The sequence below is a fragment of the Pogonomyrmex barbatus genome, unplaced genomic scaffold, assembly GCF_055798465.1.
Source record: "Pogonomyrmex barbatus isolate J1 unplaced genomic scaffold, ASM5579846v1 scaffold2, whole genome shotgun sequence".
Taxonomy (NCBI): domain Eukaryota; kingdom Metazoa; phylum Arthropoda; class Insecta; order Hymenoptera; family Formicidae; genus Pogonomyrmex; species Pogonomyrmex barbatus.
In genome coordinates this window covers 25,314,055-25,333,971 of record NW_028297116.1, presented here as the reverse complement: position 1 = coordinate 25,333,971, position 19,917 = coordinate 25,314,055, and the positions used below count along the sequence as shown (strand labels likewise).

The window sequence follows — 19,917 nt, the reverse complement described above, 5'->3', positions numbered from 1 at the left end:
ATTTATTATTAAATAACTGTGCTTTTACTACTCTTTGGATGTATAGATGAATTATTAATAAATCATGTAAATATCTGATAAATTTAATTTATTAGTTAAATAGATAACGAGTGTGATTTAGATAAAGCTAGATATGACTAGTTCTAGATGCGTGCTAATTCATACATATTTTCGTAACGAGGATAATAATAATGCTATAAAGTTAAATGTATTCGATAATATGATTTGTTAAACATCGTTCTCGTGTAACTATATTTGCAACGAGCAGAGGTAAATTTACGATAAAATTTCACTAAAAGTTCAATAGACGGTGAAAGCAATAGGATTTAATCTTTGTCGATTATATTTCCAACAAAATTAATTATCGCGAAATATTTCATTTCTATTTTTATACGAGTGTTGCGATATTCGTATAAAAATATCGTGATTATCGCCAAAGAGATTATAGCTAAAGAGAACTTCATACTTTGAAATCGCGCAATGACTATACAACACATGATACTGTACTCTTGCGTGAAGATAGAATAATAAATGCGAAATTGCGTTTAAAGAAGAAACAAATAAGACTTCAATAGTACATTATATATGTTTCTTTCATGTGGAATGCGAATATTTCCTTTAGGAAGTATTTGCATTTCATGATTTGCATTTTACATTCAATGCGCATGTTGATATTTTAACGAACACATTAAACGAACATGTCACATTCGACGAAAGTAATATATATATATATATATATATATATATATATATATATATATATATTACTTTCGTCGAATGTGACATGTTCGTTTAATGTGACATGTTCTCAAAATATGATGGATGTCTTTATACTCTATGCGTAATATACTACATCTCCTAACGATTATCTTAATAATAGCATTTAAATTAATCTTAATTGTTTCTAATAGCATTTAAGTTCCATGGTTAAGTTGATAGATTATTTCTTTTTATATAAATGGCAATAACGATAAAACTTTAACTTTATACATATACGGAGAAAAAACATATACATTTAAATAAAAATGTTCAATATTTTACAACAGTCATAATTATGTGGTTTTTATATCTCTCGTATCACTGTCCATAAAAGTAAAGCACTCTTCGTTAAGTCAAGTCTTTTGGAATTTCTGTTGAACAAAGTAACATCATTTTTTTGCATTTGCGAACTTGTTTTGGGTTGGTGCCAGTGGCGCTCTTCTCTTAATGTGTTTCTCCGGAACCTTTTCCTTCGATAGTGGCATTCCATTGGAAACTATTCCTCCTTTCCTTTTTCTTAGAGATTCCGTCGGGAGATATCCGGTCGGTCTTAGCAACTGCCTAAAATTATAAGGACCGTTAATGTCTTCCGTGTCGCATTCGTTTTTGGCACTCTCTTGTCGTTTCTCGATCATTGTCGGTCTCAAAAGTTGCCTGAGATTGGCCGCGATATTGAACGTATCTTTCTGAAGCTCTTCCTGATCAATCATTTTTCCATTCGCTAATCGGTTGATACCATTCTTATGGTTCACGTTATCCTGATGATTTTTCACCGGATAATCGATTTGTTTATTTGTTTGTTTATAATTCGATCGATCTGGCGTTTTTTCTGACTTGTTATTTATCAAACTATTAGTTAATCCGGATTGTTCGGTATTCAAAATTTTTATTTCGTCCTTTACAACGTCGTTATTTATTTTACAAATAATCTGATAATTGTTGTTCAATATGCCATTGACCGATGTGTGATACTCATTGATATGTTGACCGTTAACGAGATTCTGTTCATTTTGGCGTTCGTTTATGGCGTTATATTGAGTGTCGATCGTGAGTCGTAAGCCAGATGGATTGTGGATATACGGAGAACTGGTTGCACGTTGTCCATTTGCGTATGATTGCAGGTTTTTGCTATGCACCTCATTAGCCCTTGTACTGAAAAAAATCGATTCCTTTTAAAATTTCCTCTTTGAGAAGAAGCTTAAAAAGATATAATATAGTATAATCTAATATAGTCTTGTAATAGTAATTAATATTATTCTTTTGAATATTTTTTTATTATTATTTTTCTGAATTTTTGAATTATTATTTTTTTGAATAGTTTGAAAATAAATATTAGGGATACCCGTAAGTAATGTCATTTTTTGATATGCAAAATTTTATTTTCTTTAGTACAGATTAATCTACAAAGTAATCTCCATCATTATTCCTTTTCCATTTTTCTGACAAATTCAATGACATTTTCAATTACTTTCTTGCAAAATGAAGATAATTTCGCAGAAAAGTATTTCAGATTTTGGTCTATCGGAAAGATCGAAATCATTTAAGTTTTTAAAATTTTTTTGAACCAACGCTGGCATATTTTGATATTCAAGGCGTTAGAATAAAGCCTAGAATTAATGTCATTTGTGGCACTAGTAGTATTGTTATCCTTTCGAAACTTGTAAAGCATCAAATGTCTAATATTATAATAGCACGTTATCCGTACTTTGGCCTTCCATTCTTAACGGTACACTCAAATTCTTTCAAAATTTTACGATAAGTACGCTAATAAATTTAATTATTATATAGATTATATAATAATAAATCATGTTCACGAACAAGATGATAATGTTTACTCAATCTGAACGAAACGGCATTACTTATGGGCTATCATAATAGTTTGAGATTAGACTACTTGCGAGTAATAAAATCATTAAGGGACAAATATGCAGTAAGCGACAATAAAAATAAATTTATGACCTTACCTGGAAATTTGCTATAATACTTCTGGTAATGTAAAAAGATAAAGAAATAAATGCGAAATTAGTTATTAGTTTTAGAATTAACAACGTTAGAATGTTGTGGGTATATAATTATTATATATAAAATGAAAAAATCTAACTAATATCGATTTACAAATTTTAAATAAAATGAATAGAGAAATCAATCATAATTGATTCATATAGATTTTAACTGATTTAGATTGTAACGTTTGAACTGATTTAGATTGTTAACGGATTTAAGTAAATCACTCGTTATAAAAATATAAATTAAACTCGTTATAAAATACCATGCGTTTATTCATATAAGAATGCAGTTTACCTGACATTTTTCTTGGGATTCTCGTTTTCGCGCAGATTGGATGTATGTCTCAGGGCTTTGTGCCAAATGTTTGACAGATGCTGCTCTGGTGCTACTGCAAAATTGCGCGAAGCTGTACGATCCCTCCTCTCGGCACTTACTTCCAGAATGTGACTGCTCCGATTCCTAAATGCAGATAATCTTGTTTAACATCAATATAAATAAAATCCAAGCGCATCACAGCTAGAGACTACCTTTGAACATGAGCATACGCAAATAAAGCATACGCAAATAAAAAATCATTAAGAGAATAAACAAAGAGAAGTAGAAATTAAAAACACTTTATTCAAATTAAAAAAATTGAAATTGGAATGTACTGAATTTGCTGAAATTTTGCAAAAACAAACGTTTGATTAATCTTTATTTAATTATTTCTTTAATTCGAAGTTCAGTCATTTGTATTTTGAAATTCTCTTGCCTTCTGTAATGCATAAAAAAAAGCGGCTGGAAAATACATATGTATATATAATTGGTGTCAGAATAAATTAATATAGATACGGTTGACCAAATCTACGGTATACCTCGACGATGAATGAAGGTCATTCTCTAGCCGTATCAATGGCAAGTCCCAGCCAACTTCGTCGTCTTCGAATTCCGAACCACTTACGATGCGAGTGCCGAAAGCATTCGAAAATTAAGTATTTAAATTTTTGCTTTGTTTGCGACACTAAATCATAGTACACTAGCGGCCAAAAATGTCTTCCCCCTTAAGTTAGTAGCGTTTCAGGCAGAACATATTCAGTTTTATCGCATCTAGGTATTCGTACATCATGTTCGATATAAGTTCGATAACGTTGCCTCGTGCCGCTTGTCAAAATCGGTCAGAGTGAAATATTATGTGAAATGTAAATACCTATCCGATTGTCTGTTTAATTAGCTAATATTATTTTTTTCTCGAGGAACTGTCACTCTGACCGATTTTGACAAGCGGCACGAGGCAACGTTGTCGAACTTAACATGATGTATGAATACCTAGATGCGATATAACTGGATATATTCTGTCTGAAACGCTACTAACTTAAGGGGGAAGGCATTTTTGGCCACTAGTGTACAATGGGTCTTGATTTGTACATATGTACATTTATGTATATATCTACCTGCTCATCTCCTCCTTGAGATCCCGATAATACTTGACACTGTCTTCCTCGTACGGCTGCGTTTCGTTACGATATTGTAATATCGATCGCACCATATTAAATCCTTCAGGACGAACATAATCGAGCGGTGGCTCCTCGATATCGTTCAATCTGATACCAGGCTTGTTGCGACGCAAATTTTTATGTACCTCTTGATTCTTCATATGCACCTAGCGGTAAAAAGATGATAGGTAAATGATATCTAATAACTTAATCGGCTGTCGACGATTATATGTTTTTCTCGTGATACCAAGTAAAAAAATTAAATTTAAAACAAATGAAATTAATAAAAAGAAATGAAGTATTTTCTAGTATTAATTTTAAAAGTAGTAAATAATTCTTAATTACATTCTGAGAGAATTGAATCAGATCTGCTTGTCGTAGCTTGGGATGTATAGGATCCTTTGTAGGTGGTTTCCTTCTGACTAGTTTCTCTTCTTTTTTGTACCATCTTTGAACGATAAGAGCTGCGTCCTCGTGCTTCAGTCCTTCGCGTAACAGCGCTTTGTGACCATCGTATATATTATCGTAATTGTTCAAAATTCTCTTGAAACGTTCTTCCAGATCGTATCCAAAGCGTTTGCGGATGGTATAACCTCGGAAATCTGTTGAAAAATTTAGTTATGTACAATATTCTTAGCTTAATTATAGATCTAATTACAATTTTTCTTATACATACGGCTTTGTATGACGGTCGCGGCATCGTTCTTTTCTAAATTTTTACGCACTTGCCAATATTTCTCGCGATTATTTATATTCGTATTTTCTTGCGCTCTACGTTTCATCTCATCTACAAAAATATTAAAATAAATGAGAAATACATAGCGATAATTGAACTAAAGAAATGCATTGTCAAAGTTGAAAACCAAACTCACGTAGCATAAAATCAAGTGTTTCGTTTTCTTCTTTCGCGCGTTTTTGAGCCAACATTTCTCCCGTGTGTTTTCGAGATAACCATCCTCGAATATGACGCTGTAACGTGATCACTGATACAGCATATTGCCATTTTTGTTTTTTAAATTTCATTTTTGCGAGCCATCGTCGAACGCACGCTTGGACTATAATAATTTTCCTCAGTTGTTCTTCGTACAGCTTCGAGAGAAATTCGACGTGATAGTATTTCAGGAAGACTTTTGTCTTGCCTAACGCCCATCCGTCCATTTTTAATCGTAACAGAAGAAGACGACAATTGTCCCGATTGGCAATTACGCGTTCCTCGTAGCCGAAAGCAAGGAAGCAATATCTATATAATTTATAAATTTGCATAATTGATAAACGTTAGATAAAGATATTTTTCCGCGTAACTGTAATTGTGTAACTAATCTAAAAATACCTCTTAAGAAACTCGTTGAATGGTATTCTGTGAGAAAATCCATTTTGTCTTATACGTATCGTTTCGAGGACACCAGTGTATCTTAACTGCTTGACAACTTTGTCCTTGTCAAAGAAGCGTGGACTTCTCGAATCGTTTGGTTTTATACATCGAACGAACTGAGGCGAACCGGACACCATCTTTTGTAATAGATCCATCAGGGAGTATCGGAAATATGTCGCTACTGTCTGCTGAGCTCTCGATTGTGATGCCAAACCTCGACTAGAATAACGTTCCTATGAAACATTAGTACGTCGGTAATAATTGGTACAAAATACACAAAAGTGGGAAAAAATGTACAAAGAATAAATTTAATATATATATATATACAAACACACCTTTGTACTCTGATTTGACAGCGATTTTCTCGAGTCATTCTCCTGCAATGCTGAATACAAGTTACCGGTTTTCGTGATCGGGCACTGGAACAGGAAACGAACCATGTCGTATTGCGACTGTCGTACTAGCTGAATGACTTCGGGCGGCAGGAAGTTCCTATTCTTCTCGAGAAATCCTTCGGCTTGATAGACCACACGACCAGCGAAATGATGTATCGCGAAACAGACCGCATCCGATTTAGGTCTCACGTAGAATTTTGATTTAATATTGTTGTGGAATTTCTCTGCCAGAGAAATTGCAAAAATAATTAAAGATATATGAATAGCACGAATATTTATGCGCCACTTAAAGTTGCGAGTTTAAATGAAGAATTGTATAACGATGAGCAACTCAAACATTATCAAGTGAAAGAGTTTACTAACGTCTTACCCTATTTATTTATTTGAAAAATTGAATAAGATACTTCGTGATGGAATAAATGTATACTCGAAAGAAAGCGGCGCAGCAATACAAAAATACATTTATGGAATAATGTATCTAGAATAGTTGCACTCACCGATCAGAGATCGATCAGTCGCTCTGGGAAATCGGCTCTCTTCATCGAGCAGCGCCAAAAGTCCCATGGGCTTGCTGAGTAACATGTCGAGAACCGGCCTGTTGTCGGAAAATTCGACGAGATCCACGGGTATTCCCTCGGCCATGTACTCCTGTTGCTCCCAGGTAAAGATGTGCTGATTGAAGTAGTACTGTATCTGCTCGTTAGCTATGTTGATGCAGAGTTGCTCGAATGAGTTTCTAGGAAAGTTCTCGAAGCCGAAGATGTCGAGCAGTCCGATTGCCAACGGTTCGTAATTTGGCGAGCGGCTGAAGCACAGTAAACAATTGATCTGATTGACCATCCAATCGAAGAGTCGGCCATAGAGGCCCTTGGCCATCGCATCGCGAGCCGCACGAGCCTCGGCTACCGTATTGTTCCGCGTAATTGTCTCGCCTCTCGTCATCACCGAGTTTGATGTCAGGGCCTCCAGGAGATCGTTCTGTTCGACGCCGAGTAGTTTCGAAACTGAAAAACAGAGCGTTTTCGTACAATGGTACGTAATCGTCTGTGACATTTTTATAAAGATTTATTTAGTAAGTCGGAGTTTTATCGGCTAACTCGACTAATCATAATTCTTATCATAATTGAGCTTAATTATAAGCAACGTACCTAATTATAACGAACTAACGATGACAAATGTGAAAGAAAACGAGAGAAATTTTACCTCTATTTAACGGAATAGTGTCGATCACTCTGCTTTTATTGTCGGTGTTGTCTTGCGTTGCCACCTCGGCGAATTCGATGTCACCCAGATGGAGGATAGCGGCTAAAACTCGATACACCGTGTCTATCTCGCTATCCTGAAATCCGAGTACCTTGAAACCCATTTTGAGCTGCTGGAACTTGTCGATGTGCGTCTGTGATGTCTGACTGTAGTGTGTGAGATATCTATGATACTTCCGGAGCGTAGAATCGAGATGATACTCCGAGAGACGATTGTCCGCCTCGAGACCATCGTACATATAATAGAAAATGTGAAAATTTCGCTCACCCCTAAAACACCAAGATTTATCATCTTTAATTTATTATCTTGAATTACGAAAAAATTCTAATATACGGTTACATATAATTCTTGGCGTACTCTGCTTGAGCGATCACTCGCGATTGTTCCAATAGATATACCGAGATTCGCGCACCAGTCACCTTTCCGCCTTTCGTCATCGTTAGATCCAGATACTTTCCGAATCTCGACGAATTCGCGTTAATGCCGGTCGTGGCGTTTCCAAAAGCTTCCATTATAGAATTTATCTGAAGTATCCTCTCCTCGAGATTGCGATTCGGCGCCTTGCTGAGATAGACGAGCTGTTTCAATAATAAATTTGCGCTTTCCGTCTTCCCAGCACCCGATTCGCCACTGATGACGATCGCCTGGTTTTGACGTTGATGAAGTAAAGCTTGATACGCGGCGTCAGCGACCGCGAATATATGCGGAGGATTATCCGATCTCGCTTGACCCTTGTATCGTTTTTGTTCCTAAAGAATAAATTATTACACTCGATACTTGTATGTAATCGATGATTTGTTCATTAGTTGTTTAATATAATATATAATTATTCCGTGTCTTTGGCGTTTGTCATTCGATGACACAAACTTTTCCAATATAACAACAACAACAACAACAACAACAACAACAACAACAACAACAACAATAATAATATACAACATATCGCTATATAATATAATTACTACTACGATCTATTTACTTACGATTCCGGTATATAAGCCAAGATTAGTGAAAGGATTAACAGCAACCAATATATCACCGATATACGTGTATATCTGCGCTTGCTCATATCGGTGCTGCAATTGATCGACAATGGCCTCTTCCGATAACATGTCGAGCGCCGCTAAATCGTCCATGTACATTTTCTCCGGTCTCGTCTTGCGGTCCGTCTTCAATTTGCCATGTTTCGTGGTTACCTCCGGCTGCCGATGAATACGACCTTCTGCCCTCTGTCTGCGAATCTCCTCTCTCAGTTGCTCCCTAATTTTCCCCACGATCGGCTCCACGTTCATTAATAACGGATGCTCTCTCAATTCGCTGGCGAACGGCCGGTGCTCCAGATCCTTCACCAAGCACTCGGCTATGAAATCCGTCAATTCCGACGAATACACGTCCGGATTCTTCAAAGACGGAGGAGGATTTCGCGGAATTTGAAAGAGCGCTCGCATGGGATGTAATTCCGACAGGGGAGGATCGCCCTCTGCTAGCTCGATCGCGGTGATGCCGATTGACCAGACGTCGCAGCGGGAATCATAGGACGAGTCCAATTGTTGCTCGCAAGCTATCACCTATTTTGCGACACGATCGAAAGATGCAAATTGTATTCATATTCCCCGAACATTTTGAAATTATATGAGATATGTCATGAATCACGCGCGCGTTGTTTTCTTCAATTTATCCCAGATAGATTCGCCGCTTTCCACCGCTTTGATTTTATTATAATGATTTTATTATAAAACTTTGACGGCGAAACTTCTCGGTGGATAAACTCACCTCCGGTGCCATCCAATATGGTGTTCCGACAGATGTGTTTTTCCTGGCGAGAGTCGCGACCAGATGCGAGGATACGCCGAAATCGACCAATTTGACGCGCGCTGCTTCCGTAAGCAGGATGTTATGACCTTTCACGTCGCGATGCATACAGTGATTACTGTGCAGAAAGATCAGAGCTTCGATGGTCTCCTTCAAGATATAAGCTATTTGATCATCCGTTAGGCGACTGCCGCGTTTTTTGAGACCCTGCACGAGATCGGTCACGGAGCCTCCGGTGCACAACTGGAACCGGAGCAATTAACTTTTTACATACCCCGATTCCGTTCCTTGGAAGACCGACAAATTAATGTATGTGGGAATTGCAGAAAAATAAACCAAACTACATAAAAAATTCGAATTAGAAAGTATGATATTTTCTTAATTAAATCACTTGCTTTCTCTTTAACGGAAAATATTTATAAAATCTAATACAGAGTAAACAACAGCTTTTACAAAGCATCGTCTGAGCTTAAAGAGCTTTTATTATCATTAATCATAGTAATCAAAGTAATCTTAATCTTTTACTTCTTTATATGTATATTTATATATAACTTCTCGTATTAAAAAATTCAACACATTTTCATCTTTTTTTTCCTCCTCCCCAATGAATTTGTTTTATTGTAAAACGACGGTACCTCCATCACGAACCATAATTGGTCCTCTTCCTGACCGGGCTTCGCGCGCTTTAGAAATAAACCGTGAAAGAGGGGAATATTCGGATGTTGACTTAAATCTCTCAACACCAGATATTCTTCTTCGATCTCTTCGATGTTGTCGGCGACATTCTCCAGTATTTTGACGGCCACCTTGTTGCCGGTCTCTTTGTCGTAAGCAGCGTACACTTCGCCGTACGTACCCTCGCCAATCAATTCTTCCAATCGAAAACGCTCGCCCGGATCCGGTATAACATCAAAGTTGACATGTTGACTGAGACCGTGGTACGCCATGTTAGTCCCGCCTCCGGTCATTTCTACACATAGACGAACATGTTTCTGTTCACTACAGCCTTGTAATGAGATGATTCACGCCGGCGAAGACTATCAAATGGAATAACGAGACCAGCAAAATATTGCCTTTCGCTTTCTTCGCTTTCGAATATTGAAAACTAACATCGGAATGCTGATTAATCCGGTTTCAATTATATAAATAAGGCGATATTTAGTACTTAAAATATCTTAATGATATCGGTTACTTACGCGCTGGCATTTCCATTTATTCTTCTTTTTACGAGACACTTTTTGCAAAAGATTAAAGCGAATTAGAGAAAGTTTTATCGCGCAGCCACTCTCCGATAATAGTATAACTTTTACCGAAGTAATTTTATTGATCGATTACTGCCTTTTTACTGTGCTTTCCTCGTTCCTCGAAAGTTCGAAATCTCAAAAATCTTGAGAGGCATCAACGAACGTTGTCGGTTCTGTCGGCTGCGACACACTACTGGGAGTGTTCGTTTTCCAACTAGATACCTATTAACTCCTTAATAGTATTAAGCTCGTATCGGTTAGACCGGCGCAAAAATAGGTCTGTCAAGAAAGATGTGCCCTGTTTAATTTCAAGTTTTCTTCGTGTACATCGAAAGACTGGTTGTAAGAATCATTAAATAGTGCATTCGTGCAGTACACGAAGATCAAATTCGTAAATGTACAGAGAAAACTACAATATTAAAAATGTTGGCTTCTATGCCGATGTGTGTAAATTTTTGTGAATTAATTTTTTTTAAATTTTGGTCATTAAAATTTTTTAGCAAGATTTACCGTGATATATATTCTAATTAATCCAAAAATTATTTTCTTTATATTTTTATATAATACGTAATATAGATGCATGATTATTTCATTTGGTATCAAAAAACAAATGTCAATATTACGCTTCTCATCGCATTTTTATTGCACTCATTTTATTTTAAAATAATTCATTTTGTATCATCTCCATCTTTCTTTTTCTCCATGACACCTATTTCAAATAATGTCAATTTTTTTATGATGGAAGTCCTACTCAATTGAACGAAGCCGTGTAAGGATCCAACAATAAGCTTAGCAGAGGCTTCAAGCGACGTTTCGTTGAATCATATTGAATGTGCGATTATAAACAGTATATAATACTAATATAACAGTATATAATAGTATATAATAATTAAAGTTCTCACAGACTATATTCTCTTCTTAACTATATTCTCTATAAACGCTTCTCTTAAATTTATTATCTTTTTTAACTGGACAAGTTTATTATTGATATAAGTAATATAAATAATATAAGATATAAGCCCGAATGGGAATAATGAATATCTGGATAATGCGATGGAAGTTTAACTATTTAGATACTCTCTCGATTACGCAGGAACCGATTTTACTCGATGTTCGTTCGTGCATATCAGCGAAAGGATTTCTTTCAGAGTTCTTCGCAGCCCGCCTTACTAATTTTCGATGCGTTTAATTTCACTAGGCATGCAGATTGGATTCGTAGCGTGACTGACAAGAATGTGCCTTAATTAAACATAAAACATCGGATATTAGACCATGTTCTTATTGAAATTCTAATCAGCAATGGTAATTATCAATAGATGATTAACGATTATTAATCACCGAATAATAAGTGGAAATTGTTTTTAAAAAAAATCAAGAATTATGATATATAAAATTACATGTTTCAAGCATATTTAAATATTAATTAATCGTTGCTAATTTACTAGTAATATAATATAAACGGTTTTCTTATTAAAGATTTTATCATGCAAAATTACGAGTATGGCACGCTTATGTATGCATACAATTATTGCGTGAGTAAAATGATGGGAATTGTGTCAAAATCACATTTATTAATCGTTTGCATGTGCGAGAGTCTACGCATATGATTATACGTATATAACGATTGCGCTAGAGTTGTATGAGATACCAGTAAATACTTATACCGTAACAACGGTTTTTACACGCAAAAGTTGACGTGGAAACCCCTCGAGATCTCTTGCGTTAAAAATAATGCGTGCAACTGCGAACACGCATTTATCGAATTAAGAAACATATATTAAATTATTTCTACATACATTATTAATAATAAGGTTATTATCCGCATCACTGATTCAAATAATTAGAAACTCTCAATTTGTTAAATTATATTAATCATTGAGTTTCTTCGAAATTGGTAATAGCATTCTTGTTAGTAAACATAGCATTTTCTTCTCCAATATTGAAAGCACTTAAAAACTGCACTGGCTATTGATAAAAATTATTAAATAATATCTAATATCGCAGACGTTAATATTTGAAACGAAAGTGATGAAACTTGTTAAACATCTTGGCGATCAAAGAAATCAATAGTTTTATAAACCATTTTTGACATGACATCTCAAGGAAAATAAATGTCAATAAGTAAATGTTGAAATATTTATCTACAGAATGTTAAAAATATTAGTTTTAAAGAAAGCTGGATAACGGAAGTATTCACAGTTTCAAGGATTTTTCAAGGATTTGAAAACTTAATAATTAACAACGCGTAACTTTATTGTACAAATGTCTAATATATTAAAAAAATTCTTTCTATAAGTTTCTATAAGTTTAAAAATTTCTATAAATTTTGTTTGTTGAAAAATCGGTTTACAGAATGAACAATCAAGGGATAAAATTTATTTAATCGTAGTAAGGTAGTTTGGTAATTTATAATAATCAGTCATGCTCGTTTTCATGCGTGCCCCTTCTTGATGATGCTTCATCTGTCCATTTCACCGATCGAAGCCCTCTACTGCGAACATTTTATTACAATTTCTATGAAAGTATTGCCATTCAGCGCTGATTGTTGAAAGGTGCTCAATGCTGAAAATCACCCACGAGACATTTCACCGCGAAAATGTGTGATCGCATTTTTAATCTCACGGTTCGATACCTTTGGCAAAGGTATCAATTGTCCAACAATAATCAATCGTGTACCCTCGATCACGTGCTCGCCAAGAGTATTAGAGCGAAGAAACCCGACGTGAAATCGGCTTAAAGGTTCAACTGCAAAGTAATGTCCTTGTTGCCTTGGACAATACTTTTGATTGAAAGACAACGAATACTCGAAATGAGCGCAATGATTTTTCATGCTATCCTTCTGAAAATTTTATTAATTACATAATAAAAGCTACTTTTCTAGTATACACGTTCTGTTATATTTTAGATTCACGAATTATAATGATGTATATTTATATTTCTCTTTTAAAATATAAAAATAATGAAACGTCCGGAAATGTGGTATTGTGCGGCGGCAAGATTGTTTTTTTCAAATTGTAATAATTTAACGCGGAATGGGACCTGCGAATGAAAAAGCGGTAATAAAATCTTTTATTACTGCGTTTCAGAGCGGCCATGAGTGATAATTATCGTATCTCTAAGAGGTTCCACGAAGACAATGCTTGCTCGCGTTTATCCATGATGAAATTACATGATAATTACTCGAAAGCAAAGAGTGTCGCGCGGACGACTTCCCATTTTCACCTTGCGACTTTTATGTGACCATTAATTCCTTTCTCGACTTTTTTATTTTACTTTTTATTTTACAAATTATCTATTGTTTTAGATTGTTGCGCCGATAAGGGATACCGATCCATTATAATGTCTTTAGCGAAAAATTATGATTCGTCGGTCATTGAGCACAGCTTCCGTAAGAATTTTATGTTATCTTAATCTCGCGGTCGCTATAATAACATATCGCATAAATTAATAGAATCGATAAAAAGCTTAAAGATAAGACATCGGACTCGAAAGATTAAGCATTCGTAGTTCCGCTTTCGTGATTCATATTAATGCCTCGCCAATAAATCGTTGGCACTCATAGCACGCGGTTGAAGAAAAACGAGGAGGAAAAACACGAGAAAAGAAGAGAGAGACAGAGAGAGAGAGGGGGGGGGAATTTTTACTCACGCCGTAATTTCTTCGGTTTGCTTTTAGTGCGCGGTCGTATGTCAAACTGTTGAGTACGCAAAAGGATGGGAGCTTTTCCCGATTGTACACACGTTGCCAGCCGCGGTTCCGCTGGTTTAATCTTTTCAGCGTGACGACGTAACGGTACAGTGCGTGCCATCAATGACTATGCTGCGTCAACCGGCACTCCTGCGTAATATCGCATACGGAACCGCGTGCGCAATGTTGCCAAAACAGCGCGCTCGGTATCGTACATGTTAATTGTAAATAAAATGAGACACGAAATTAGGCAAATCGCTGATCAACGCAGCGTGGTACGCTTGCGAAAAGTGTGTCGGCGTTCGCGCGTTTCGAATCGTTTTGCCATAGAGAGAAGACAATGCGCTACGAGATTTATTTATTTATTTATTCGTCCTGTATCCAAAATATAAATATAATATAATATAATATATATATATATATATATATATATATATATATATAAAATTGTAAAGAATAAAATTATTTACAATTGTGTATAATAAAATTGTAAATAACGGTATAGCTAAAAAATAAACAAGCAGTATAGTCGTGCAAATATTTTCAAGCAACCGCTGGATTTCCAACTTTCGATGCGATGTTTTACTGACGAGTTATCGTTGCGAGAAACTCGTTCAATTATAAATGGTCACAGCTTCTGGTAACGACAAATCCGTAGAATATTCCGTTCAATCTACCTGTAGAATTTACTGCAGTAGTATTGCTCTTCTAAAAGGTTTGAATTATTTTCAATAACTTTTTACTTATATATATATATATATATATATATATATATATATATATATATACTATACTTTTTTTATATTAAATATCAAAATAGACATTTTTTCTCTGTTATTTAATCTAATGATGAAAATATTTTGAATCAAGCATTTTATTCGGAACGTTTTACTAAGGAATCGAAATTTCTGTAGAAATTAGATCGGCTAGGATACCTTATAGTCTTTATTCAACGAGCCATTGCTGGGAAAATTTTTTAAAGGAGGTGAATGGCAAGATAGATGAGCGCAGTTTCTTTTAACGATCGAAATTTTCAAACGAACCACGAAGCGTCGCTCTATTAACTATGCGTCCGTCATCGTTGAGGCCTCTGTGGTAAGAAGATCGAATTGTAAATAGAGGAATTTGTGCGACGAAATGTTTTGCGCCACAGAAGGAGTTGCGTAATGCGATATATAGCGGACCGTGGAAGTAATCGCCACTTTTCTATGAGCCGAAACATGGCTGCGTGTAATCCAGCCTCTTTGTATGTAAATGAAGTAGCAGTATTTGCGACACAAAGCTGCGCTGCCTACCTATAGAAATGTTGCTTGAAGGAAAAGACTTGAAGGAAAGATGTAACATCAAGATATGAATACACGAAAGTATAATGGACATTTAAGTACTCCGCCGCTGAGCGGTGCCATTACACGGAGAATTGAAGAAGAAATGAGAGACGTACTCATAAGCATTATCATCTTATGATAGTCAGCCGTCATTTGTCAGCCACCTTCGCCAACTTGGATCGTACGAGAAAAGAAGCGAGATGTGCGTTTTATTTCTTTCTGTCAAACGACCTGACCCGTAAGAAATTCTTTATAAAAATATAATTGCAAGCAAAATACACGTGCGTCTTATGTATATTTGGAATAATATGTAAATGAACTTGAGAAAGAAGTCACTTAAGAATTGATTCTCACAGTTTACGATCTCATTCAGAAGCTTTTTGATGTTCTTCGTTTCATAAAAATAACTTTTATAGGAAGGAAAATACGCGATTTGTATGTATAAGAGTCGACTTCTTTGGACTTTTGGGGTCATAACTTTCAGTTTGTACTGTTGTCTCGTAAACGGTACCATTTGAAACATAGAATTACGATACTAAAAAGTGACTCTCACTTGGCAAACAATAGACTTGGAACGCCTAGAAATCAAAATAGACAAAGAATATTTCCATGTCGGAGAAAATCGAAGAGCGCGGGGAGAGGGAACAATTAATTTTTAAGAGAATTAAAAAGCTAGAGGAGGGGAGAGGGGGCAATTGTTACGAAGAAGTTATTACGACTCAAAGCCGACGTTATATCATAGATTATTTCTTCTTTCTTGCTCTTTCTGTTATCAAAATGTATTTTCCGAAAATCGGATTTTGAGTTCTTTCATTTTCTTATAACATTTTAACACACTGAACTTGCAATTATGAAATTATTTTGCGAAAATCGGTGGGATCTCAGCGAAATCAATCTTGTCGAGGAAATGGAAATGCACTTCCAGAGTGCAACGGTGCGCGAGAAAAAAGTCATGTAACAGTATCCGCTGTTACATTGTACCGTACTGAATCTATTATTTTTACGATGCGTCTGTGCTCCTCCTTTCATAACGCACGTAGGGAAAGTAATGAAAAATTTTACGGAAATTCACACGCAGTTAAACAAATACGGAAATAATCACATTAAGATGAAAAGCGTAAAACAAGTTTACGAAAGAAAAAAATCCGACGACGGAGTTGAAGAAAATGAGCACAACTGAGAGTAGTTACTTCTGGCATGATCGTCTGACGAAATCATTTCCCACTGTTCAAACGATCGAATCACGCGTTTCTTTTCATGCTTTCTCTGACGTAATCGTTTCCTTGCGATTACAATGAACATGTTTCATAGTATTTTCTTCCTATGACGCGTCACGCATCGAAACAACATTTTGTATGCGTATATCATACGTACGTCGTTACATCTAGATTTTACATCGAGAGAACGAAAGATGTAATCAGATTATTGATAATGATTATTGATTAATTTAATTTTCTTTCAAAAATATTTTTAAAAATATTAATAAGGAAAAGTATTAATAATAATTAACAATATTATAAAAATATATATGAGAAAAAGTAAATTTAGCTGATCAATTTTATTTACAAAACTTCTATCAGTATTTTTTTTTTATATCACAGTAATCGTTAGATTACTATAATTATCAATGCAAAGTAACGAAATGCAAATTTTTCTGGATATTATCTTTCAATTATCTATATCGGCTGTATCGAAACGGAAAGGTAATAATTATATACAGATTGTGCGTATACGGTGATAATTACGGTGGATTTAGATGAGACGTAGTACGCCGAGGATATTACTTCCTCGAAAGTTGCTCACATAACTCGCATGTAACAGATATTTGATTAGCCGTGTTACCGGCGCTACGTGTGGATGTTTGATAAAGTGCGCTTCGCTCGGTTCATTTAATTATCTACCTGTATGTGCCCTATAATCTTGATTATGCGTGCAATTTTGCGGATGCAAGTCGCGACAGTCGTGAAAGCAGGAAAATTTCACATAGTACCTTGCTAGTCACTGATTACATTGATGATCGCATAATTAAAGGCATACCGATCAAGAAATATATCGTCGTTACCGAACCGAACGAAATATTCCACGTGCGTGTATAATAACAACGAGAAGACACAGGCAGGACGAGAACTCTAGGCGCAGGTTGGAAGACGGCCTTGGAGAATCACGTAATAAACGCGAATGACGGTAATGCAGACTGATGAGCGGACGAACAGAATGGATATGGATATGTTGCTCTTGGGCGTGTGATGGAAGATTCTCTCTCATGATTTACGGAACTCGCGTGACCGCCGTCGTCATATAACTGGTTCTCATCGCGGTTATTACCATCTTCGTAGTGCACGTGGATATATTGACACGTTGCTATATACGGCAGGTTGCCGAGAAAGTCTTCCAACGTCGCTGTGCCCTTCCCCGTGAGCGATCTTATGTTCCAAAAAAGTGTCCATGACCCTCCCTGTCGAGTTCAAGGTGCGGTGTTTTGGAATACGTTTAAGAGAACACTCGCGATTTCTCCAAATTTGCAGCACGCTGTTGTGATCAATGAAGAGAAATTTGGACCTCATCAAATAGATGTTTAAATACTTTATTAACTGATTTTCCGATGTCTCGTTAAAGCGTCTTATCTATAGCGTTAAATTTATGACTCATTGCCATTGATTATTATCAATGAGAAACGACGACTGTTATAATTACCGATACTGATAAAAGATTGACTTGATCAATTGAAATTTCTCGCCTGCTAGATATATTCAATTTAATGCTAGATAACGTTTCCGGCTATTATTATTAATAATTTATCTTTTGTTAAAATGTATTTATACTGTACTAAAATATATTTACTTATAAATTTTTTAATATCTACATAACAATGAACTTGGAAATGCATCAAGTTTTTCACATTATCTTTGCAGTTAATAGAAGTTCTTTTTTTATATTATTTGATTGAATAATTATGCATTACTTATCATTGCTACATTGTGACGTAAAGTAGAGCAGAATAATACATGTGTCTCGTGTATAATTCAACAGTAATTGTATATAATATTATAATAGTAATTGTAATATAATATAATATTATAATAGTAATTGTATATGTGAATATCACGGAATAATCAGTATTATTAAAAATAGATGTACGCGCCATTGCCAGATAATTAACTGAATGGTTTGATTGTTCAATTTGATAACCAGTTACTATATGATACGCATGCTACTTGTATTGCCGCGGATTTAGATATTTAATTTCAATTTTCACATTATCTTTTTTTCCATGTAAGATTACTGCTATTTATAGAGAGAATATGTAATTTAAACAAAAATGTATACAATACGATACAATATTTCACACACAATTCGTGACTTTAATTTCAATGATACTTTCTCTGATGAATTTGAAGTTGCTTTTTCTTTAGCAAAGATATCGACAGAGAGAGAGAGAGAGAGAGAGAGAGAGAGAGAGAGAGAGAGAGAGAGAGAGAGAGAGAGAGAGAGAGAGAGAGAGAGAGAGAGAGAGAGAGAGAGAGAGAGAGAGAGAGAGAGAGAGAGAGAGAGAGAGAGAGAGAGAGAGAGAGAGAGAGAGAGAGAGAGAGAGAGAGAGAGAGAGAGCATTTATTGAAATTATATAGTTTCAATTATATAGTTTCACCAAAGCTCTTCTTCGTCAATCACTTATAAGCAGGAAATTATGATTGCTGAGACACAACACATGAGACATACGCATAACAGCCTTGAAATGCTATATTTATACATTGGATAGTTACTGAGAATAATTACAATCGACAAAAACAAATATTATCTTAATGAGCATCGCATGGTTTTCATTGTTACCATTCGGTGTTTCATGTATTTTTACGATAAATTGTTACCATCTATATTTTTTATGGAATAATTTGCGCAAAAATATATCTTCAACATTTTGAATAATCACTGATGTTGTAGAGTGTTTAATATCATTATTACACAACAACAAACATATTATTAATAAGAAATATCAATTAAAAATAATAATTAATAAGAAATATAGCATTTAATAATTATTATCCAAGCCAATATTAACTGTATAATTATTTGAATAATATTTAAAGTATGAGAAAAATATCTTTTGAAGGTGCGGCGCACCATTACTCACGTGTTCGGATGACAGAATCTCCAGTGAAATAGGATAGAGTTTAGTTGGTCATGATGTGTGAAAAATAAATGATACGTATACGAATTATCGCAATATAGTAATCGTAATGGATGAATCAAATTCACTCGCGTGTCAATTACACAGAAATAGCCGGCGTTGAAATCGGCGAGGATCGGATTGGCGAGACGAGCCTACCACGGTACTCCGCGATCACCGACTGTCTGACCAGCTGACTGTAAAATGCTGGAACCGTATCAACTGACGAGGAGCACGGCTGCACGAGTGCCCGGCGTCTACAACGTGACGCCGGTCGCGTTCGAAGGAAACCGCGTTGGCAATCCCTCTCCATTCCGCTCCGTCATAGGTCTTCGTTCGTTTCGCGCTTCTTCTCTCTTCCGGGAGTAGTTGGGTCATTTCTCAATTTCTCATTGCACTCCTCTTCGCAAGCAGCA

The 19,917-nt window shown here is 35.5% G+C and overlaps 2 protein-coding genes across 6 annotated transcripts in view; one reads left to right on the top strand and one right to left on the bottom strand.

Annotated features, from left to right (window-relative positions):
• Positions 1 to 71: 71 nt before the first annotated feature.
• Positions 72 to 19,781, bottom strand: LOC105423843 (myosin-IIIb). Of its 5 annotated transcripts, none has more exons than XM_011633757.3 (16): positions 19,466 to 19,781; positions 9,716 to 10,050; positions 9,042 to 9,323; positions 8,252 to 8,836; positions 7,626 to 8,017; positions 7,209 to 7,537; positions 6,503 to 7,009; positions 5,946 to 6,229; positions 5,569 to 5,843; positions 5,111 to 5,478; positions 4,915 to 5,025; positions 4,584 to 4,840; positions 4,197 to 4,405; positions 3,621 to 3,701; positions 3,061 to 3,225; positions 72 to 1,911 (listed from the first exon to the last, which is right to left on the bottom strand). In XM_011633757.3, the coding sequence occupies exons 2-16, from the start codon at positions 10,046 to 10,048 to the stop codon at positions 1,149 to 1,151; spliced, it is 4,941 nt and encodes a 1,646-aa protein (XP_011632059.2). In that variant the 5' UTR covers positions 10,049 to 10,050; positions 19,466 to 19,781; the 3' UTR covers positions 72 to 1,148. The 5 variants fall into 5 exon arrangements, with proteins under 5 accessions (XP_011632059.2, XP_088933040.1, XP_088933039.1 ...); XM_089076914.1 differs by lacking the exon at positions 19,466 to 19,781 and adding an exon at positions 10,277 to 11,299; XM_089076916.1 differs by lacking the exon at positions 19,466 to 19,781 and adding an exon at positions 2,724 to 2,745 and having other exon boundaries at positions 1,749 to 1,911.
• The window catches only part of LOC148936838 (uncharacterized), a 115,436-nt gene continuing 102,442 nt past the window's right edge, over positions 6,924 to 19,917 (top strand). Inside the window, exon 1 of the mRNA XM_089076932.1 lies at positions 6,924 to 7,037. Within this exon, the coding sequence (XP_088933058.1) occupies positions 7,035 to 7,037 (3 nt within the window). The 5' untranslated portion in view covers positions 6,924 to 7,034. The remainder of the gene's footprint in view (positions 7,038 to 19,917) is intronic.